Source organism: Giraffa tippelskirchi, chromosome 10 (assembly GCF_054371585.1).
Source record: "Giraffa tippelskirchi isolate mGirTip1 chromosome 10, T2T-mGirTip1v1.2.pri, whole genome shotgun sequence".
In the NCBI taxonomy this organism is placed as follows: Eukaryota; Metazoa; Chordata; class Mammalia; order Artiodactyla; family Giraffidae; genus Giraffa; species Giraffa tippelskirchi.
In genome coordinates this window covers 146,564,862-146,588,678 of record NC_137284.1, presented here as the reverse complement: position 1 = coordinate 146,588,678, position 23,817 = coordinate 146,564,862, and the positions used below count along the sequence as shown (strand labels likewise).

Sequence of the window (23,817 nt, the reverse complement as noted above, 5' to 3'; positions counted from 1 at the left end):
GCATTATTTCATTCTTTTTTATGGCTGAGTAATATTCCATTGTATATATGTACCACATCTTTATCCATTCTTCCGTTGAGGGACATTTAGGTTGATTCTGCATCTTCGCTATTATGAATAGTGCTGCAATGAACACTGTGGTGCATGTATTTTTTCCAATTATGGTTTTCTCTGGATATACACCCGTGAGTGGGATTGCTGGATCATACGGTAGTTCTATTTTTTAGTTTTTAAAGGAATCTTCATACTGAACCCCAAGATTTAACACTGTATAACACTGGACAATATACTTCATTTCCCTGGGCCTCATTCTTTCAGTTCTAAAGGGGCATGGCTGGCCCAGATGATTTCTGAGAGCCCCTTCAGCAATGGTAGCCTAGGATTCTGCGATCAGAATGACATTAGGCTCAGAGAAGCAGAGCAAAGTGTAGCATTGAATATGGGGGCAAGGAAGACAGCAGAGTCAAAGGTTATCTGTGGCAAAGGGGGAATGATGTGCTACTAACAAAACAAGGTGAGTGTATAAAGGGGCTTGTCTTTGGGGGTTTTTTTGGAGGGGGTTTGTCACAGGGCATGGAGACGGGGAAGGATAAGTAAGAGGTGGTAGGAAAATAATGGTTTGTTCATTATTTTACATCCCCCAAATACAGACTTTAAACATTTTTTTTTTTTTGACCCATGACCCACAGCAGGAAATACAACTTGTATCCTGGTCCAGTACAGTTGTCCAGTATATATAACTGAAACAAAGAGTTTATGAAAAAAATAATTACTCTTTCTAAGGGCAATGGCGTCTAATACTTTCTATTCTAGTACATTTCATTATTTTAAAAAGTTGGTTGCCGTCCATTATGATCAATTACTGTGTCACGACCCACAGTTTTAAAAACACTGCCTAAGAGGAAGATGAAGTCTTCTTAAGTTGGGGGCGACGGCAGGCATCCCATCAAAGACTAGCATCCCAAGACTAGCTGCAGGAGTGAACTGGCGAGCCTCGGGGCTGGGGAGTCTGGAGCGCGTCTGAAGCTCTGTGCGGCATGAGTGTTGAGGAAGGCAGAGGCCTGCGAACCAATCGGTGGCAACCACTCGTCTGGGTGATAGGGGTTAGGGGATAAACCCTCAAGACCTCGTAGACCTGAGGATGGGGACGGAAACCAGATTCCCGCAGGAACCCAGCGACCACCCGAAGGCTGCATTCCTTAAGCGTGCGCGGAATGGCTCCCACATCTCTGACTTCATTTGGGTTTCCAAAGCTCCTCCACTCACTCAAGCGTCCGGGGACGACCGCGTGCGCCCACTCCTCCATTCATTCATTCATTTCAAACCCATCTCGCGGAGCGCCAACCAGGTGGGAGAAAGGGCGAGCCGCCGGCGGCCAAGGCTCCCCTTCCAGTCGGTTCCCCTCCCGCCCAGCTCGCGCGCACACAAAGTTCTAGCTGCCACCCCCGCGGACCAGCTCCCCCTTGCCAATCAGAACCGAAGCGCGTGCACCGCCGCTCGGCGGAGCAGCCCAACCTCCCCGGCTTCCCTGGATCCGCCCCCCCGCCCCCTCCCCGCACCGGCCCGGCCGCTCCTGCCCTGCGCTCGGCCTTCCCCGCCTCGCATCCGTGCCATCGGCGCTCGATTGCGCGCGGACTCCGCGCTCCGGGCTCGCTAGTCGCTCGCGCTCGGCCGCCGCTCCCGCCCCCGCCCCCCGCCCCCCGCCCCTCCCCCGGCTCCTCCCGCCCCTCCCCCGCCTCCCGTGCAACTTTTGCCGGAGCCCCCCCCTCCCCAACACACACAGCCATGCTGAGCTGAGCCCCGGCCGGGGACTGGCCGCGCGCTGCCCGCCCCGGCTCCCGCCCCACCGCGGACCCGCTCGGGGGCCGCGGCCGCTCGGCCCTCGGCCTCGGCCGCTGCGCCTGCCCGGCCGCCCCCCGGAGCCCCCGGGAGCCCCGCGCAGGGCCCGGGCCGCGGCGGCGGCGGCGGCGGCGGCGCCCGGCCCCCTCCCCCGGCGCCGGCCAAGTGAGGCGGTGATGCGGGCGCTGGCGGCCCCGGCTGCGCCGAGAGCGGAGACACAGGCTCAAGATGGCAGATTCCGACTGAGGCTGGGGGGGCCGAGCTCGCGCGCCGCGATCCCTTCTCCGTTGCCATGAATCGCGGACACCCCGGCCCCGATGGCCCCCGTGTACGAAGGTAAGCGGCGCCGGCCCGCCGACTCCTCCGACCCCCGCCCGCCCGGCCGCCCGGCCCCTGGAGCTTTGTTCTGCCCGCGGCCCCGCGCCGGGCAGCAGCCCCCCACCCCCGACCCGCAGCCCCCCGGCGCCCGGCCCCCGCGCCCCACCCCCGGGGCTCGAACCGGTCGCCCGCCCCCCTCCCCGCCACCCCCTCCGTCGCCCGGCGATCGGCCGGGATCCGGAATCAAACAGATCTTATTTCCAGGGTGGAGAAAGAGGCGGGGGGTGGGGTGGGGGGGTGTGCGAGGGTGGGCTACTGGCCGAAGAAAAGAAATTGGGTGGGAGGGGGCGCCAGGAAAAAGACAGACCCGTGACGGTGCTTTTTATTTATTTGTAAGAAATAAAGGTGATGCGGTGTAGCTTTCCATCTCCACCCCCCCCCTAAAGAAAATTACCTTTAGGGTGATCTGTTTCCACTCTCCGTCCTCCCAGCTCCCTTCCCTTTTCCCTCCACTCCTCCCCCCACCCCCCAACACACACACACACACTCCTTTATTCTTCGCCAGCCTCCGATTTTGGGGGGCTGTCGGATCGGAATGTGAGGGGCTAGGTGATAAGAGGGGGGCAGAGAGGAAAAGTCCATTTCGGAGCCAGGCAGAACAATGAAATAGGCGAAAATCTCCCCGCATTAGCGTATGTATGGGAAAATGTAGTTTAGGTTTTCCAGTCGGGGAGGCTGCCAAGACGCTGGTCTCGGTCGGTCGGGGTAAACCTGCGCGGTGCGCCTTCACCTGGCGCTGGGTCCTTTTTCTCGTCTGTCTTTAGGAAGAAAGACAGGAACGGAAGGCAAAAATACTCCGTTTCCCCTGCAGTCCCTCTCTCTTTCGTTTCTCTTCAGTCAGTTCTGTCAGTTTCCAGCCAGAAATCAAGCCGGAATCAACTAAGTTTTTACACTTAGATGTGTTTTTGTGTGTGTGTGTGTGTGTGTGTGCTTGTAGTAGGAGGGATTTTGAACCAAAGGGTGTCTGATTTTTTTTTTTCAGTCATTTTCCTCGTGAAAATGTCTTTCTCATGAAATCATTGAAGTAACAGCCTTTACATACTTTGAGCGTCAGTCCATCTGGCTTTCTTTCGGTTTTGTTCAGATATCCTGTGGATGAAATAGCAAATGAGAAGAGGCAAGGGTTTGTGCGGAATGGAGAGGAGGGGCGAGGTTTTAATCCTCTATAAATCCGGAGAACAGTCATGGCCAGTGAGACAGGGAACGCGTTAATAGTTTTATCTCTGTTATAAAGGCAGATTAAAAAAAAAAAACTTATCTGAAAAGAAAATCTGTTATTAGTTCCAGAGCTCCAAATGAATTAGGTTTCTGGATGGAATAAAGTTACCAGTCAGGCCCTGGGTAACGAGGCTGTAAATAACCTATGGACTGTAAATATTTTTTTTCAGACTCTCTTAGAAACAAAGGGGCCTGTTTAGAAGGCAACAGAGAGATGTTATTCCAGGGGCTTTCCTCTTTGATTCTGAAGAACACAAGGTCCATTTAAACCATTCAACAAAACAAAACAAAATTTCTGATCACTCCACCACACAGAATGGAGCGAGCCCGGTGGCTCTGTGAACATACTAGGAGCACCCAGTCCGGCATTCATTGTTTCTCTGAGTCTCTGGGAGGGGGCTACAGTCAATGCTCCCACTGTCTATGGAGTGTTAAAATGAAACAATTTTCTCTTTATTAAGTACCTCTTTGAGACTCCCTCTGCTGGACACTCCGGGTGAGCATTGGAGAAGGAACTTGGCATTGAATTCAGAACTATAGTAAAACAGGCTGCTTTCCCTTTCTCAAGGGGCTGGGTTATGTGGGTTGGGATGTATTTTGTCAACTTTGTAGAAAGCCACCCTGGGAACTGTGCCGTTCCCCTCCTGTTCTTTTCATTCTAAATCCATACAGAATGTAGGCCATCCCCCTGCAGCGAAGACTTGGCACTCTGGTTCTTCCTACAGTGCTCTTTTAGCACATGACACCAGATAAAGACCTGTGGGTGTGTAAGACGTTGTGGTTTAAGCATAATCTCAGATCTCAAAGGTCTCGCGCGCACGTTTTTTATTTGCAAGCCGGCCTTCTGTGTCCCAGCTGACCTACGTGGTCACTTCTGCCACCCCCGGGCCCCTCAGTCTTGTGTGCGTGCTCTCTTGATCATGCCTGTGCATTGTGCCCTTTGATTCTGCGAGAGTTTCTTCGAATCTTTGTGATTCTTCTCTTCCTCCTCACCCCTTGTGAACCAGTCCAGCATCACCACCCGAGCTCAGGCCTGGGTCTTTTTTGAAAGCAACTGTTGGTCATGCTCTAAAGCAGACAGGTGACCCCTCTAATCAGGCGTTGCATTGTGGAACCCACGTTCACTTCCTGCGATGAGTGCCTCTTAGACTTAAGTGACCTCCTCTTTCCCTCCTTTGGCAACGCCCCCTGGATTTAGCGAATCTGATTTTTACCACATCCCAGTCGGAGCACATGGACTCCTTGTGTGTATCCCAGAGGAGCAGGGCTTTTCCTGTGGAATTCTTCAAGAGCAATTTCTGATAGTTTTCACCCTACTAAAAGATTGAACTCTGGATTCTTTTCAGGAGAAGGATAATGACAGGTGAGGCATTTCAGCCAGAATTCAGGGGTATGCTCATTTATTTAAATAGGTTACAATTGCCCCAGGCTAGGATTTGATGTAAAGGCCTGAGTGCATTAGTGGAGCATGCTGTTCTGAGCTGCCAGGTATTTAGAGAGAAGTGATCTGTTTGAAACAGGGTATGTTTGATAATACAAATTAACGGGTAGGAAAGTGTGATCAGCCTCCCACAACCTGCTTTTAAGGATAGATTTCCAAATAGCATATTAGTTTTCAATGGCTTGGTACTGATCAAGTTAAACTTCTTTAAAAAGGTTTATTTTCTTTAGAAGGTTAAACATTCTCCTTGCAGTTATGTTTACTCCATCAACTTGCTTAGCAAGGCTTTTTCCAACATGTAGTGCAGAGGCCAACCACAAAGGTTTCCAGTGCCACAGGTGCTAAATTAGAGGACCCTAAATTGTGTTCTACTCTCCCTGGGCTGTGCCTTGTCCACTAGTGTTGGCTCATACAGTCAGACTTCCCCAAACTGTAACATCGAAGTCTGTCATCAGATGGGCCTGAAGACACCTACCAAGAAATGGATTCTGAATCATCTTCCATTAAAAGAATTTGATGACACATGTTCAGAAATATCTTTTCCTGTGTTTATGTTTTATATTTTTAAAAATGAGTAAGTATAAATATTGTTTTCATTCTTACCACATTTGAGAAGTGAATCAAGGCTCAATAATTAATTTTAATCCCTGATCCTGGACAGTGTGGTACAATACTCAAATCAGAGAAACCTGGGCTTTGACTCTAGCTGTATGGCTTTGGACATGTTACTTAACTTCTCTGAGCTTTTTTTTTTCTTCTTCTTTTCAAAGCCTTATTTGATTGTTCCAGGGCTCCATTAGAAACAAGTATATGTAAAGCGTCGGGCTGTAGTAGGCTTTTTCTCAGAACATGTTAAATCCCTCTATCTTTTGAGCTGCTTACAGGCATGATGACTCCAGGGAAAGAGTAAGCCACAAATAATTTAGAAAACCAATAATAGCAACATTTCAATTATTAATCTCCTGCCATTCCTTTTCCAGTTTGGGCACCAGCAACAATAAGCCCCCTATGGCCAGGGAAGAAAGAGCCTCTTTTGACCCTCTCTGTGACGTTTCCAGAGTCTTTATTCCCACTGAGCTTCTGCTGGTTTCAGGTAGAGGATTTCTCTTCTCCCATGGCACATTCTCTGCCACTCTAAAAATGAAGCAACAAACCATTCGAACTGAGTTTCAGGGGCTGCAGCTGTGCCTCTGGGAAAATATCCCAAAGTGTGAAAGATAATCTTTGCCCTTTATCAGGATCCATTGGTAACCCAGACGGCCAGCCAGGAAAGGGAGCACCCCGAGGTGGCTTACTTACCAAGGGCCTCCTCAGAGGGGAGACAACCACCCGACCGCAAGCCAGGGACTAGATCCATGCATCTAACGTGATTTGCCTACAGAAAATTTTTTTGGTGCTTTCTGCAAGTTGCAGCTGCTCCTATTCTTCATATTTTATTTTTTGTTTCTTTATTTCTTCCTTCCTTCCGTAGAGACTGATCTTGAAGGAACCACCTTTGAGTGGAACAAAGTAGCGACGCTCAAAAGGGTGTGATACGTGAACATTTTTTATTGTTCTCTGAACATGTCATTTGCCAGTGCTTTCTGGTGGTCTTACGATGACAATTCAAGCTCTTCAGGTTGCTGTCAAAAGCGAGTTTCAGAATAATGCCAGCAGATGTTATATAACATCCAATGAAGCATGAACTTAAAAGGCCCCAAATCATAATAGTTCCATTTCGTGTGGCAGTATTGCATTGGGAGGGGTGAGGATTGGAGGCAGAGAAAGAAAATGGAAAACCTGGAATATAGTAAGGTTTTTATTTTTCCTCTAAAAGAAGCCACGATGCCTGAAGTTCATGGTAATAATTGTGGCTTAGTTTGTGGCATACCCTCTACCTACATTGACCCACTTGTCCTCCTCACAGACCCACAAAGTAGCTACCTTCACCCTCACTTTATAGACAGGGCACATCTTTAGAACATCCATTTCACAGACATTTGTATGGGGTTCCTGTCCTTGAGTTAGGGGGGATGGGAAGTGAAAATCAAAACTAAGCAAGAGCTGAACCGTGGTCTGACTCAAGACAGAATACCTTTATGTGTGTGCCTTCAAGAACTTTAACCGGTTCTTAATTCTTACATGCTCATGTTTCTCAAGGCATAAAAGGAAGACCCCCCCCCATTTCTTTATTTTCTCTTGAAAGATTGTCTTTCTTTGGAATCAAAAAATTATTTCTGAATGCAGAAAATACCTATTACAAATCTCCTTAGAAATTTCCTTGGAAATTACCATCTCTAATTTGCAGAAGATTTCATCTTCCTCTTTCATTGCTTACATTTTATACCTTTGTAAATGCACCACATTTCTGGTTTGCACATGCCGCTTGGAGACTTTCTGTTTCTGGCATTTGGCGTCCCCAGCTCTATTACCAGTGGACCTATTCATCTTATGTGGCTGTCGGAGAATGAATTCCTGACTTTGCTGCCTGGCTGAGATCCTTAATTCCAGGTAGCTTTGTGATACTTATTGGTGGGGATATAGATAGGGTGGTCACTCTGTAGATCTCTCAGGGAAGGAAGTTGTGGAAGAAGAAGACCAACTCCGCCTCGCGGGAACATGGAGCTCAGAACAGGAGAGGACCTCGGGAGAAATGAGTTCACTCTCTTGCATTCAGGAAGGTGAATGGCCGTGACTCGGAATTGTCTGTTCACCCGCAAAATTTTTTTTCCAGGAAAAGGCCACCCTAGGAACTCCCTCAGTGACCAATTCCATTATTCTGTTAATATGATCGTCAAGAAACTCTTGGGTCGGCCTGTGATCGTGCCTTCTGTCATTCAAACCTGTTCTTTTACTCAGTTCCTTTTTCTGAAACCTTTCATGTACTTGCAGGCAATAACTGAGTTACTGTTGCTTTTTGCTCACAGAGCCTGTTTGGGGTCCTCTCCCTCTGAAAGCGCTCATTTCTCCACAAAACCAGAAAAAATGGTGGTGATCAAAGCTGGACACAGTTCTGTAATAAGGGTCCCCTTACTTCAGGGTTTTTGCCTCCTGGAGAGCCCCTGGAGGGCAAGAAGCAGGTCTGAGTCTTCGTTGTATCCCCTGTAGTAGACATGCAGTCACTAAACCTAGTAGGTGCTTCATAAATACTTGTTGAATTGACACTTCCCTTTAATATATCTAAGTAATAACTTACATCACCCCAGCCCTGGACTGGTTAATTAGCTTGCTCTCCCCTCGGTTCTGAGTTTATTTTTCTTGTATGTACTTGTGCCTAAGTATCCCTCACCCCAACAAGGCCATCTTCTGCTTGACCCTTTGAATTTCACCCTTCTGTTTTTAGCTCTCTAGAACCTTACTTAACAGATCCTACATATAGAATGCAACTGACATAAGTCATTAAAAAAAAAAAATAAAGTTGAACTACTCTCGAAATAAGAGGAGAGAGGGCTCAGAAGAATCTTGACAATTTGGTGCAATATTGGTTCATTCAGGTTTAGAAAGGACACTTGTCAGATTCTTTAGAGATTCTGAGTCAGCCAAAGCCATACCTGTTTTTCCAGGTTCTCTACAACAAGTCAGTGAGGTGTTCATGACACTGGCTACAAGTCAGACTTGTAGCCCGTATCCCTCCATCTTTGGTCTAGGGCCAATGGAAAAGACAAAAAATGTGATGGGCAGCGTCATTCAATTTGCGATTTTCTGATGGGTGACTTTACCATTAGAAAGTAAGCTACTGAAATAATTGCCAATTTTTAAAAAAGCAGCAGGCTTTTAAAACTGCAAAATAATAGTGTGGTTTTCCAGCCACTTATTTCTAAACACAGCGTTGAAGAGATTTGTAGTATTTTTGAAAGTGGTCTGTTTTAGCAATTCTTGCCTAACTTCTTTTGCTCTAGTAGGTTCTTATTAATTAAATGCCACTGTGCTTAAGCAGAATTAAGATTGATTGACTCTTGCATGTGCTAATTCTGTAAACTTCATAAAACCTTCATTGTCACAGAAAGAATGTGGTTTAATATGTGAGTGGACAAGGGATTTTCTCCCCAGGTTGTGCTGTCTGTCCTCAGTGAAAGATCGTTTTGGAACCTGCCATAACATTGGGTTATGGCACTTTGGATTTACGTAGTTACAGACTGCATCCTGATGCTGCAGTAAGTTTTTTTCCCCCCTATATTTGTACCATTTTCCTCTATATCAATATTACTCTTTGATTCAACCTATGGAGTTGAATATAAAGGGCTGATTTTCCAAGGACTTACATAATAAAAGTGATCCATCATGTCAGTTCTATAGAGAACTTCTAGTTTCATAGCATCAAAGAAGCAGAGTTTAATGATACGTGTGTCTGGAGTCCTTTCAAAAGTCACATGGTAAAACAATTGGGAAAACTCTGGTTTGTTGGTAGTTGTGGAATTTTGATTTTTTTTTTCCTCTAATGAAGAATTAATAGAGCTCTGACCCAAATAAAGCAGTGTGTAAGTTCTTGAAATTTTGCAGAAATTGTAGAAAGGCAGCAAGTTACACCCTCCAGAGTTCTGTGTCCACTACACACTAGAATCCAGGCTGATAGAAGGAGTTTCTGCAGGAAAGTGAATTTCAAGGAAATTTGTAATGGTAGGTGGGGCTGGTGGGAGCTTACACGGCTGAAACAGGTACATTTTCAGCTCCAGCACACCTGTGATCACCATTACTCATTAATGAGTATGACCTGCACTGTCAGGAAGAGGTTCATCCATGATCGTTATGTTCTGTTAAGTGAGACTGGGAATGTCTCTAATGTGTTACAGAAATGTTTCCATTAGAAAATAGTTATAAAAAAAGAAACTCTTTCATTTAATTGTTCCATGACTTATTCCCGCAAAAGGATTTAAGGCCTCTTAAAGGGTTAAGTTCCTGGAAGAGGGGAAATTAATTCATATAGATCAGTTCTGTGGCTCGACCTTATTTCCAAAGATGTCAGATAAGTGAGGTTGTCCTACCCGGAGTGACAGCGGAAGCCGTCAGATCCCTTGTGCTGGCGTAACCAGGTGAACAAGCAGAGGGCCTAATGGAATTCATTTGCGAAGTCATTTTTGCTTGGCTAGAGTGGTAAGCACAAAATAGACCAGCACACGAGATCGGTAAGTGTTTGGGATCAGTTGTCCAAAGGCTTTTTAAAACGGGTGCTAATTCGAGAGGCACTTTATGGTGCAGAGAAGGGGACTAATATAATCGAAATGATTCTTGAACAAGGTAATTTTTCCTGGCCTGGGTATAAACAGAGGGGGTGAGGCAGCCGGAGGGTGAGCCATGTGGTGCGGGGGAAGGTGTGTGCACGGTGGTGATGGACCTGGGTTGCTGTCGGGGTCACACAGGAGAGCGAGGTAGAGCACCAAGCAGCATGCCTGACCTGAGGCTTCAGTGAATATTTATTCCTTTCCACGTTCCTCCCCAGCCCATATGGTGGTGATCTGGGACCAGGGAAGCTTGCTGGTGTTAGCAGTACCGTGATATTTACAGTCTGCCCACTATATCCACAGCTTGTACATCCATGGAGTCAACCAACCACGGATTGGACATATTTGGGAAAAAAAATTGCGGAAAGTTCCAAAAAGCAAAGCTTGAGTTTGTTGTGCTCCTAGCCACTATCTCCATAACAGTTACGTTGTATTAGATGTTGTAAGTAATCTAGAGCTGACTTATAGCACACAAGCGGATGAATGTAATTTATGTGCAAATGCTACATATTTTTACATAAAGGACTGGCGCGTCCAAGGAGTTTGGTATCCACAGGGCTCCTGGAACCAATATTCCTCAGATGCCATGGGGTGACTTTATTCTGTCTTTCTAAAGAATCTCTTCTTTTTATAGGCTCTCTCACAGTCTACACTGGCATCACAGTATTTCAGAATCTTACTGGGTCACAGTATAACCCCAGGGAAGTCTTCACACACTTGTATCCACTTTAGATACTTGAGGAAACTGAGCAGTGAGAAGAGGCTGCCTCGGCATCGTCTCGGCAGAGCGAGGCGCCCCCTCACCGCGCTCCCCCGGCCGTGGGCACAGGAACTCCAGGATATCGGCCACTGAGTGAGGCTTCGCTGGGCTGCACAGCCCATGGGAGCTCCACGGGGATGGTTCCCACAGGGCTGTCAGAACCACGAACCTTCTCCCCAAATCCAGAGGGGGGGTCCTGGGCTCCAGTCCCCCTGGGTGCCCTGCCCCCCACAGTGCCTCCCTGAGCCCATCCCAGAGGGCTGTTCCCCACTGTCCCAGGAAAGCAAGGCCATGTGCCTTCAGCACCAGTGTGTAAAGTGCCTTCTGTCAGGAAGTCATTCCTTCTGTTTCCCTGAGCAAGTTCTCAGCTTGACACCTCGAGCTACTTATTAACAAAAACACACACACACACAAAATCACAGAAGAGAAACCAATACAATTGTGATAGGTTTCACAGAACCTCAGAGCACTTTTCGGTCATGAAGTGGCTTAAAAAAAAATAAATATTGGGGATTCCCCTGGGGTCCAATGGTTAGGACTCTGGACTTTTGCTGCTGAGGGCCTGGGTCTGATCCCTGCTTAAGGAACTAAGATCCCTCAAGCTGTGCCACATGCAGAATAAAATTTTAAAAATTAATTGATTTTAAAAATTACTGGTTTCCTAAGATAGAGCTTCAAGTCATCCTTTCCCTTTGGCCTGATCAAAACTTGACCCCTGTCCCTGTTGTCAGGCATGCCATTCTCACCCCAGACTGAATCCTGTTGGGGTGGCCTTCTGTCTTGTGCTGCTCCCCACCTCTCTTGGAGCTCTTCCATCCTGACGAGTAACCCTTTGTAGTATTTGAACACAGACTTTCACACAGAGGGTCGGCTTGACTTGACATTGGTGAATCTTGGGGTGATGGTGCAGGGTGGCCTGCAGCCCACCAGTTCCTGGGTTGTGTGTCCAGCCTACGACCACCTCCACCTCCCCTTGGACCTCGGGGTGCTTCCTGGCCACCTGCTTGGTCCCCTGCCTGGGGAAGGGACCTTCCCTGGGAAGGCCTGCAAGTAGGCACGAGGCCTTTTGGGCAGGGGTTACCAGAGACCCAAAGCATGGTCTGGGAGTGCACCCGGGGAACCTGGGGACACCCCTGTCCTTGGGGAGAGGTGTGGCTGAGGCCTGCAGAGTATAGGGTTCAGGGCTTGAGCCCCGGCTGCCCTGTTGTGAGAGCCATGCTTATTGGGCAACAAAGGCGACTCGACAATGTTTCCTGTTTATACAGAGTCCTGGCTGCCAATTATTTCACTGGATGCCCTGCTCCTTTCATTCCCTCCTCCACCTTGATCTTCTACTTAGGATTGCTCCATAAAGCAGGGTTGATGAAACTGCCCATTTCCTGTTCTTGGCTGTGGAAAGTCCGTTCCTACCACAGTGAAACTCACCAGAGAGCCCAGTGCGTCCTGCAGCTCTTATGTCTTGTCCGTCTCTGCCACTGACACACGCAGCCGCTCCTCCTTCTGTCCTCCCCTTTGATGTCATCTCACCCCTTTGCTGCCACCTGCTTATTATTTTCCACTCACCTGCCCACAGCCGGCTGGGCTCCTCCCATCCCTGACTCACCTGCCCTCAGCCAGCTGGGCTCCTTCCCTCCCTGACTCTGTGTATCTTGGCCGAGTGTCCACCTCGTTACACTCCTGCAGGTGTCAGGGTCCAAGAGCAGGACAGTGGGCCTCTCTCTGGGGAGCATTTGTGTCGGGGAGCTGTTTGGGAGAAGTGCTCCTCCAGCTTTGGAACATGTCAGTCACCTGGAGGGCCTGTTAAAACAGATCACGGGGCCCCACCCTCACAGTTTCTGTTTCAGCAGGTCTGGGGTGGGGCTCGGGAATTTGCATTTCTAATTGAGAACCCCAATTTTAGAGGAATGCACTCAGAATGAGAAATCAGTGTGTATTTAAAGTCAGATGGTAGTTGCTTTGATGGAGACTTGGCTTGGGTGGGTGGGAGTCAGAGAGACCTGACAGGGCATTACTGCAGCTCTGATGCCCTTCCTAGCTGAGACAGCCTCCAGCCTCCAGCCTTCCTGCCTCAACTCCAGGAGGGATGAGGCTCCATCTTCTCCAGGACCCGTCTGTACACGCAGGGGCTACTTTCTCTTCTCTCCCCAGAGCTGGCCAATCTGTAGTTCTTCTAGTTTAGTGCTGGGACCCCAGAATTGAATGGGCAGGTATGTCTCCCAGTAACAATATATTATTATTAATCGACATAAACAGCACTATGATTTTTTTCTCCATTTACAGAAGAGGAAATTGAGGCTTAGAGAGACTAACTAACCTGTCCAGGATCTCATAAGCCAGGGCGGGAGCCCTTCTGACACTGGAGTGTGTTCTTGGCTTGACCGGCCAGCCACCCAGTTCCACATGAGGCAGATGGGGGGCTGCAGCATACAGCAGGGAGCTCCACACTTAACCCCCAACAGGAAGGATCTGGGATCCTTCTTGGAGCAGGGACGGCCACGGTGGGGGCTGATGGTGCTAGAGCATTGAAGTCACAAACACTTGTTCCCGACACCCATCCCCTCTCTGCTGTCCCATTCGCCTCCTCTCCATCCATTAGGAGCAAATGTGATGGTGAGTGTCAAGCTCTTAGTCCGGTAGCTGCCGTGGAGGAGGGTATAGTTCGGGGCAGCCAAGCCATGAGCCCATTTGAGCAGCTAAAACAGAGATATAAGGTTAATCTCACTGAGACCTCTAAGAAAAAAAGTTATGGAAAGATGATGACAGCTAATACTTACAGAGCCCTTGGAAGTTCCAGTTCTGTTCGCAGGCTTCAGTTCTATTAAATCGTTGTTTCCTTGTGGTAATGCAGCAGGGTAGGTTTGTCCCCGCTATGTTATATTCCAGAGGTACTGGAAGGTTCAGCCGCTCCCAGGTGGCTGAGCTGAGGTTACCCCCGTCCCCGGCTCCTCCTGCCCCTGCCCACTAGGCTCTAGCTGCAAAGCAGAAAGTCCTTCCAACCCCTTCCTTGATGAGAGAAATTTGTAAATATGTTGGTTCTGCCCCCACATATAAATTTTCTTTGTTTCAATCAGAACCTGAATAAATGTTTTAAAATTGGAAACACTGATTCCTTTTGGTCTTCTTGAAAGAGAGGGTGGCAGGCGTAGAATAGTCAGGTCTGAAAGATAAGAGCAGTGGAAGGACCAGCTCTGCCATGTCTTAGGCCAAACCATAAAGCTTCAGATTTGGCACGAAACTTGACAGGCCCATCAGCGGGCAGAATAGGTGCTCCAGATTTAAGGCCCTGTTGTCCGGGAGCATTTAATAGATGACGAAGGAGTTTCCACTAAGCAGTCGGGAAAAGGAAACCTGATTTAGCGAATGGGGACGGGACCACGTGATAGCAGTTTGAAAAGTCTCAACGGATGTTATCACCTCACATCATTATACCAACATAAATTCTGTGTGATTAAAATGTTAAATTCAACAAAAGTCTGTCAAGCGCATTCAGGAAGCCAGGGATTGCTCTGGGTGTGAGGCATGAAGCAATGAGTGAAACAGATGCGCGCCCCTACCCTGAAGCAACCTGCGTGTTCGTGGAGAAAGGTAAAATTTATCAATGGGTTAAAAAAAAGTACATTTTTAAAGAAAGCTGGGAGGAAACAGAAGTAGTATTTATTAAACCTCCAGAGGGGTTGACATTTCTAAGTTTAGAATCTGTCAAAGAAATCACAGAGGAAAATATTGGTAGTTTTGGTAGTGTAACATTCCCCAGACGTTAAAGCTGTTTCTGGTTCTTCTATCCTGAATCACTTCTCAGTGTCACTCAGGGTAACACTAAGGGGTGTCTAGGTTTTAGGATCGGTTCTTCAAAGAAGCGTTATTAGGTCTTGGGGTATGACCATTTATCTGGTTCTAGATATAGACCACACTTTCCTGGTGGCTCAGTGGTAAAGAATTTGCCTGCAGTGCAGGAGACGCAGGTTCGATTCCTGGGTGAGGAATATCCCCCTGGAGGATGAAATGGCAACCCACTCCAGTATTCTTGCCTGGAAAAGGCCATGGACAGAGGAGCCTGGCAGGCTACAGTCCATGAGGTCACAAAGAGTGGAACACGATTTAGCAGCTAAACAACAACAACAAAGATACAGACCACCAGGTTAACCTAATTTCCTCCCCTAAGTGTTTTTATATTAAACAAATCAAACCACCTTGATAAAGATGTAAGTTCACCTGCCGGCTAATTCAGGAAGGCACAGAGTTCCTCCTGCTCTTGGGGGACATAACCATCCCCAAGGGCTTTCACACACCATCTCTGTGTCTCAGTGACTACCAGAGTTGCATCTTTACCTAGACTTCTTTTTTGAGCTCCAAAGACACAAAGCGAACAATCTACACGACATCTCTATTTGGATGTCTCACAAGCATCTCAGACTTAACGTGTAAAAGAGAAAAATCTTGATCAACCACCCGAAGTGTGTACTTTGCCCAGAAATCTTTATTTCCATAAACAGCATCTCCTTCTACCCAGTAGTTCGGGTCAGAAACCGGAGAGTCATCCTCCACTTTATTTTACTTTATATTTAATCCATCACTGAATTGTATTGATTTTTGCCTCCCCAGTACAGCCATTCTTGTTTTTCACTGTGGTTACATTCTATGCAGTCACTGCAGGTGCCACGTTAGGGGTCAATGAACCACTGCCCCTAGGATTGGCTTCCTGTGAGCCTCTGGTCATATTTTCATCAGCTGATCACTACAGAACCTTGTGTTTTACGTGTGTTTTTGTTTAATGACACCTTCTTTAATACATACTGTTGATTGATTAGCGTTGAACTTGCAGCCTGCAACACTATAATCCATGCTGGAATGAAGCTTACCTAACGCGTGTATTTTTCTGTAAGACACATCTCAGCCTGCTCACACTTAGAAACACTAGACACGCATTCATCATGATGCCTGGGGGTCTTTTAAAAATCCCGAACAAAAAATATCCCCAAATGTGAAAAACATGATACTACATAGACCATGGAAAGTAAACTCGCTTATAGTATTGATGTAAGAGTTGAAACAAGAAGTCAGAGATTGACCTCATTTGACCTCAACTGGGAACAGAGGCATCAGGCATCACGCAGCCCAGATTTTTCCTGGCAATGTGTGTGTGCCTGGGGTGACTGTGAAAGCACCTGCCGAGGATTGATTTTGAAGTTTCAAATAAATATTAGCGAGATTATGGAATCTGCAAATAGTGACCATCAGTTTTATATAGTGAACTTTGTCTTTCTCCACTGCCACCCACTAGTCCATTGGTCAGCAGGCTTTCTCTAAAGGGCCGCATAGCAGATATTTTAGGCCAAATGGCTTCTGTCACAGCTACTCGGCTCTGCCCTGATAATGAAAGCTGTTGTAGACCATACGTAAATGAGCAGGCAGGGTGGTGTTTCAATAAAGCTCTGTTTACACAAACTGGCTTTGAGCTGAATTCTGCCTTCAGGCTATAGTTTGGACCCCTGTAGCCTCATCCAGCTTCCCAGGTGGCTCAGAGTGTAAAGAATCCGCCTGCATCACAGGAGACATGGGTTCCATCCCTGGGTCGGGAACATCCCCTGGAGGAGGGCACAGTGACCCACTTCACTATTCTTGCCTGGAGAATCCCATGGACAGAGGAGCCTGGCGGGCTACAGTCCTTGGCATCACAAAGAGTCAGACACGACTGAAGCGACTGAGCACGTCTAACCCAGCTTCGCATGTTCTCTGCACTGCCTTCCCGACCTGTCCCACACCCTCCACCCCCATTCATTCTTGAGCTTCCAACCAATCTCCACATTGATTTTAAGTGTAATTCAGATGTGACCACTGTCCCATTTGGGATGGCCAGCAGCTTCCCCTGACACTTGGAGTAAAATCCCAAGTCCTGAGTCACATGGCTACCGCACAGCCCTTGTGGATTTCTGCAGCCTCACTTTAAGTCAGTCTTCCCTTTGCCCCTGGGTGACCATCCTTTGCTCCTTCCTGCTTCAGCACCTTTGCTCACAGTCTGGCGTGGAAGGCCCGCCCACCCTCTGCCTGGCCAGCTCCCGCTCACTCTGCAGTCACAACTGAAATGTCCCTTCCTCCTGTAAAGTACATGCCCTCTTTCTGATCTCAGGACACCCTGCTCTTTTTCTTCGTGGCGCTTGGCGGGTTCAGGCATCCGTGTGTTTGGGTGTGTGTGTTTTCCATCTGCCTTCCCCATCGGACCACACACTCGAGGAAGAGAGAGCCTCAGCCGTTGTTTCTGTCTTCTCTGCTTGAGTTGCCTTCCTTTCACACGCGTTGTAGACACTTTCCCAGACTTGTTAAAGCAGCACACAGGACTGTACAGCATACTTTTGTTTGTACAGATCTTTGTATGAGGATCTTTCTTTGTATAGAAACCTGAAAAAGTCACCCTTCTAGAGCCTCTAGTGTATCTTCTCAATCTGAGAGTGATGATTAAAGAAAGTCATTCTGATAGCGAGTCTGTCAGTGGGTATGAAGGTGGGTCTGTCTTGTCAGAGGGTGACTCTGCCATCACGTACACCTAATCCAGGGCTTTCTCTGTGGGACTCGAGTGCTGTGTTCAGTCCTGCTGGTCTCCCTTTTCTCCGAAAGATTTTTTTGAACTTTGCTGGTAACGTTTTCACACGAGGGAAGTGAAAGTGAAGTGTGCTTGACAAGGCATTTGCGGTACCCCTTTTGAACACTGACTTTAATTTCTTCTCTAAAAGCATCACCCTATCCCTCTCAGACCTTACGTGGTATTAGTTTTTTTTCCTACAGCTTTGCTATAGTCTGGGGAAGAAATCTTGGATTTCCCAGAGAATCGTCTAAGCAGCAAAGTTCCAAATTGAGGGGCATCCCAAGAACTCTGCCCGCTCTCGATGGACAGACCACTTAGCATATTTTAGGAAGATCGTACATCGTCTTAGATGGTCTTTCATAGATTAGCAGTGATGAAATTTAAAACCTTATTTAAAGCCTTCAAGAGATGTACTATAGAATCACCACTTATGCATCATAAAAAGTTAGAAAAGAAAAAGGCAAGCAAAGGGCTTCCCTGGTGGTCCAGTGGTTAAGGCTGCACGCTGCCAGTCAGGAGGTGTAGGTTCAAACCCTGCTCAGGGAACTAGGATCCCACGTGCAGTGTAGTGCGGCCAAGAGATTCAAAAAAGTAAAGAAAGGCAAGCAAACACACACCCTCTTTCTCTTTCCTTTCTCCAGAGATTACCGCTGTTATCCTTGTATGTCTTTTTCTGTGCATATATATGTACATATACTCTTTTCTTTTACACCAAAATGATGTAGTGAAAGATCTGCTTTTGTAACTGGCTTTTTTTTTTCAATGAACAGTTTCCAACCTTTATTTCAGCACACTTCTTTCCCTTTAGTTCCTTGTCCATATTCATCTTTCCATTATTGATTCCCAAATGTCCTTTGAAGCCAGTTGGTTGAAATCAGTATCTAATCAAGGACCACGCACTGCATCTGGTTGTAACTTTATTTTCATCTCCCCGCCTGGCACACATTCTCTCTCTCTCTCTCTCTTTCTCTGAAGAAATGGGCCAGTTGCCCATAGAAGCTGTCACCTTCTAGATGAGCAGGGTTTCTTCCTTGGGTGGTGCTGAGTTTGATTCTTCATCTCCTGTATCCTGTATGTAGGGGCTCGATGAATTCAGGTTCATCATTTGGGACTAGAATATCCCAGCGCTGATTCTGGGCACCAGCTTCAGTGTCCAGGGACCCACTCTTAGTAATGCTCATATTAACGTCTGGATGAGGGTTATGACAGCCTGGACCCTCCCCTGTCCAGTCCCATTTTCCCCCAGGAGACCAAAAAGTGATCTGTGAGGTGTAGCTTTGGCATATAGACCATTTACTGAGGGGTTTTAGCACCAAATGATAATTCTTGGCCTCTTGAACTCATACATTTCATTAAGTTTTGTAAAATGATGTTTTCCTAATTCTTTCATATCCTATGTAAAGTGAAGCTTTTCCTCTTGCATTGGGGCCGTCTTATTACCCTGAAATAATAGTTCCCACGGGGAAGAGAGGATCTTTGCTAATATTCACCCTTTCATCAGGCTTCCCAAGTGGTGCTAGTGGTAAAAAAAAAAAAAAAAACCCACCTGCAATGCAGGAGACATACGAGAGGGCCTGGCAACCCATTCCGATATTCCTGCCTGGAGAATCCCATGGACAGAGGAGCCTGGCGGGCTGTGGTCCATACGGTTGCAAAGATTCGGAATCGACTGAAGTGACTGAGCACACACATGCAGGCACCCTTTAATCATTAATTGTTCAAGTAAGGAGTTGCATAAAAGCCATTTAAAATAGTGAGAAATGAGGTTTTTTCCTGCCTTTTTTAATCATGTAGTCACAGATTTTTATTGATTTGGCATGTTTTAATCATGAGTCTTCTTGTTACAGCTCTAGGCAGTGAGACCCCTTCAGCTAGCTCATGTGACCTCTTGACAGGACCTCTGCAGTCTTGAAAAGCTTTCCTGCCAAATGGCACAAATGCCCCAGACTCATCTTGGACTTCGCAGTGGTATTGGACAGTGGTGTTAGACACCACAGTTTGGACGTTAGGAGTGATTATTGCTACCGAGATGACTTTTTTCTAGAGAATTTCAGTGGACAGAACTGAAAAGTACATGTTGTTAAAAATTAAGAGTTTAGATACATATTTAGTTTAGTTTTAATTACCCTGTGCTTTCACTTATTTTCCTCAATTTTATCATTGTAACTTCTTTCTCTTCTCTAAGAAAATCTTTATTCTAGAAAATTTTTATTTCTTCTTCTAAATATAAGAATTAAGTTTCAGAATACTAATATTTATATTATTATAAATGCTAAAACTACGAAAGAAGGTTTAACACATCTTTGTAATTTTTCTCTTTTCTTTAGCATGCATCCAACTATGGATATACAGTTGACCCTTGAACAACACAGGGCTTAGGGACACCAACCCCCACCCCTATCTTCCTCAAAGTCAGAATTTTCTGTATAACTTTTGACTTCCTCAGAACTTACTGCTGATAGCCTGCTGTTGACTGGAAGCCTTATCACCAACATAAACAGTGGATTAACTCACATTTTGTACGTTTACGTGTGTGTGTTAGTCACTCAGTCGTTTCTGACTCTTTACGACCCCATGGACTGTAGCCCGCCAGGCTCCTCTGCCCATGGAATTCTCCAGGCAAGAATACAGGAGTGGGTTGCCATGCCCTCTTCATGTTACATGTATATCTATATGTATTTTATGCATTCATGACATAACCTAACTTTTTCTTGATTTTTTTGATATTTCTAGGGCTACACAGTTCATTTGTAAGTTTTTTCTAATTGTTACAAATCTACAAAAAAAAAAATGTAAATATGTTTACTGAAAAATAGCAGTGTATAAGTGGACCCATGCAGGTCAAACCCATGTTGTTCCAGGGTCAATTGTGTAATTAAAACTGTGTTCTGAAATCTCTAAAAGTAAATTTTTCATCAAGGTGACTGTGTCCCAGTTTAGCATCTAGTTAGGTTCGTAGGTTTCGGCTTTGAAATTTTAATTAAGAAATATTATAATTTAACTTTTTTGAGAGAGGTAATGCGTTTTCATAACCAAAAGGTCAAAAGTATACCAATATTAAATGTAGGTGACAGGTCTGTGGTAATTTAATAAGTTATTCTTTCTACATTTTTTTTGTTTGAAAATTAAAATAATTAAATTTAAACTATATAGAAAGAATGAACTATATATGCACAATGAAGTTTTTACTTTGTTCTCTTGGGATAGCCATTTTTATTAGTGTCTTGCTTGACTCTTTGAGTCTTTTGTTTTGCAAATTCAAATTGTGTGAGAGTGTGTGTGTTTGTGTACACTCTTATTCATTTATACAGAAGGTAACATATATATTATTCTACATCTTAACTTTTCTGTTAAGAATATCTTCTGGAACTCTCTATATTAGTACGTAGAGATTATCCTCAGTCATTTTTATGGCCACAAAGTACCTATTTTGTTGACGTATCAGGTTAATGGAATATTAACATATTCTTGAATTGTATCCAGTCCTCTGCTGTTAGCAAACCATGTGTAGTGTGTCACCTTATAAACATTGTCATTGCGTACTCATGCAGGTGCATCTGTAGGACAGAATCCTGTAAGTGGGATTGTATAGTCAGAGGGTAAGTGCATCTGTAACTTTTAAAAGACATTGACAAATTCCTTCAGTTAGAATTTGTATCTTGTTTCACTAGAACAAGCCATATATGAATGTGCCTGATTCCCTAGAATGTTTTCCGTAGACTCTGTTGTCACACTTTTAGATTTTTGCTGGTGGGTGAGAAATGGTATTTCACTGTAGTTTTAATTTATATTTCTTTTATTATAAGTGAGGTTGAGCATCTTTCCATTTGTTTAAATGCCATTTGGTATTTATTTATATGCAAACTGTTTTCCCACTGTTGGTGATCTTTTTCTCCTTTATTGCTAAGAGTTCTTTACATATTGTTTGTGATATGAGTTGCAAATATTTTTTTTGGTTGGTTATATATGTTTTGATTCACTGATGGTGGTGTCTTTTGCCCTTTAAAAATCTTTTTAATTTTATGTAATCACTTTTACCTTTTTGTTTATAGCCTCTGCATTTTGAGTCAGAGTTAGAAAGACATTACCTATTTCAGGTTTTAAGTTCCCTCTGGTACTTCTGTGATTGTGTTTTTCCATTTATATCTTTGTTCGTTTGGTGTTTATACAGGGTATGCTCTGAGATTTGGTGCCAACCTTATATTTTTCCAATATACAATTGTCCAAACACCATTTATTTAAAAGTTTATATTTTTTCCACAGTATCTTTATGTCTACTTTATTGTATATTTAATTCCTGTAGGCTCAGGGATCTATTTCCAGACTCTGTATTTTTCTTTTGGTCTGTCTGTTGCTAATTATTGAGATATATATTGTCTTTTAATATATGAAAGAACTAGTTTTCTCTCATTGCTCTTTTTCAGAGTTTTCCTGGCTGTTCCCCTTGTTTGTTTTTCCATATGAACTTTGGAATCAACATCTCTTGATTTTAGAAGAAATCTGTTGGTATTTCCATTGGGATCATATTAAGTTTATGAATTGCTCAGAGGGAATTAACATCTTTACAAGACGTTGAGTCTTATCTGAATTCATGTGTTCTTTCCAATGTGTTCTCTTTTTGTGTACTTTAGTAATGTTTAAAGTTTACTTAAGGCTTATGTAGTTTATATCTTAAGTTTATGCTTGTAAATAGTCTTTCATTGTATTCTAATTGGTTGATGTTTGTATGTATGAAGACTGTTGATTTCCATATGTATTTTTAGCAGCTTTACTGAGATGTAATTCACCATTTAAAGCGTACAGTTCAGTGGTTTTTAAGATACACGCAGAATTGTGCAGTCATTACCCCTATCTAATTTTATAATGTTTCCCTCACCCCGAAAGAAACTCTATGACCCTTAGTAGTTATTCCCTGGTCCCATTCTCCCCTTATTCCCTGGAGACCACTAATCTACTTTCTGTTATACAATTTCATATAAATGAAGTCATACAACACATGATCTTTTTTGTACCTGGTTTCTTTCATTTAGTGTAATGTTTTCAAGTTCTTCCATCTTGTAGCTCATGTCTTTTTCTTTTTTTTTAATCATAGCCATCCTTGTGGTTGTGAAGCGGTGTCTCATTGTGGCTTTGATTTGCGAATTGCTGTGTGTATTTAGTTTCTTTTTGTCACCCACTCTGGTGAGACTTCATGAGAACAGGAGTGGGCTTTCAGTTCTAAACCCCCAATGCCTAAATAGTCCCCAGCAGCCTGGCAAATATTTGGTGTTACTAGATGCTTCTTGAATGAATGATTGGATCTATTATATGTCTAGACCACCTCTACTTCTAAAAATTACTGTGTGGTTTAGCACACATAAATTAATTATTTTACCCTAGGCAGAATATAATTCGAGGATGGATTTTTTTTTTTCTCTAGGAAAGAAAGTCATGTGTTATATCCAACAGCCCTGTAAAAACAATTTTGTGTGATATATGGTTTGTGATGGCTAATGCTACCTTCTCTTACATTACCATGAATGACTGAGAGTTGCTGAAACTTATGTCTAGGAGACTCATTATCTTTGCAGGAGGATGATTTATGCCCTAGATTCTATTGTTGAAGACTGCTTCATAAGATACATAAGATAAACATGAGAAATGAGGTAAAGGTGTTCTGGTCCTGGGAAGGGAGTTTTGAATGAGATAGATCAGCTCAGGAATGTTTAAGAAGTTGTAGATTTACTAGGGGCTGTGTTCCAGAATTTCTTTTATAAAGTGGTTGTGTGGACACAGATCACATTTAACAATAGAAAAAAGTGGTACGTTTAAGATCAAGGTCTCAAGCTAGCCTGAAAGAGCATCGGAAAGCACATGGCTGATGAGTGAGTGTGGGTGCGGGGTGCGGTGCATGGGAAACCTCTGTGCCTCCTGCTCAGTTTTGCTGTGAACCTAAAATTGCTGTTAAAAAAAAATCAAAGTATAATAAAAATTTTGAAAAAATAGCATAACTTAAAAATTTATTTTATAGGAAAAGGGAAATAATTTAATGTCAGAAAAATAAGATTGAATACAAATTATTTCTCTTCAATATCAATGTATGAAGAAAGATACTTTATAAAAATAGGTAAGATTGTGTGTGTGTTTACAGGAGACCTTTGATCATTTCCAAGGGTTTTGAGATTGACAATACTGGATTTTTATATTGCCTCAATTTTGTTCAAAAGATGTGACTTTCAACAAGCTTACCCTTATATTATTAGGCATATATGGGCTGAGGGTGGGAGAAAGAGACAGATTGATTAATTCACCAATTCCTTCATTTAGGTAGATTTCCTTAAAGCACCTGAGAAACAGGAACAGTAGGATAGAATATGGTCCTAAAGCATCTGAATCAGCTACAAGAAAACATTCGTCTGAAAGG

The 23,817-nt window shown here is 44.8% G+C and overlaps 1 protein-coding gene across 4 annotated transcripts in view; it reads left to right on the top strand.

Annotated features, from left to right (window-relative positions):
* The first annotated feature begins 1,775 nt into the window (after window positions 1-1,775).
* HIPK2 (homeodomain interacting protein kinase 2) overlaps window positions 1,776-23,817 on the top strand; it is a 199,866-nt gene continuing 177,824 nt past the window's right edge. For all 4 annotated transcript variants that reach the window (XM_081533201.1, XM_081533200.1, XM_081533199.1 and 1 more), the window contains exon 1: window positions 1,776-2,175. In XM_081533201.1, coding sequence (XP_081389327.1) covers window positions 2,157-2,175 — 19 coding nt within the window. In that variant the 5' untranslated portion in view covers window positions 1,776-2,156. The remainder of the gene's footprint in view (window positions 2,176-23,817) is intronic.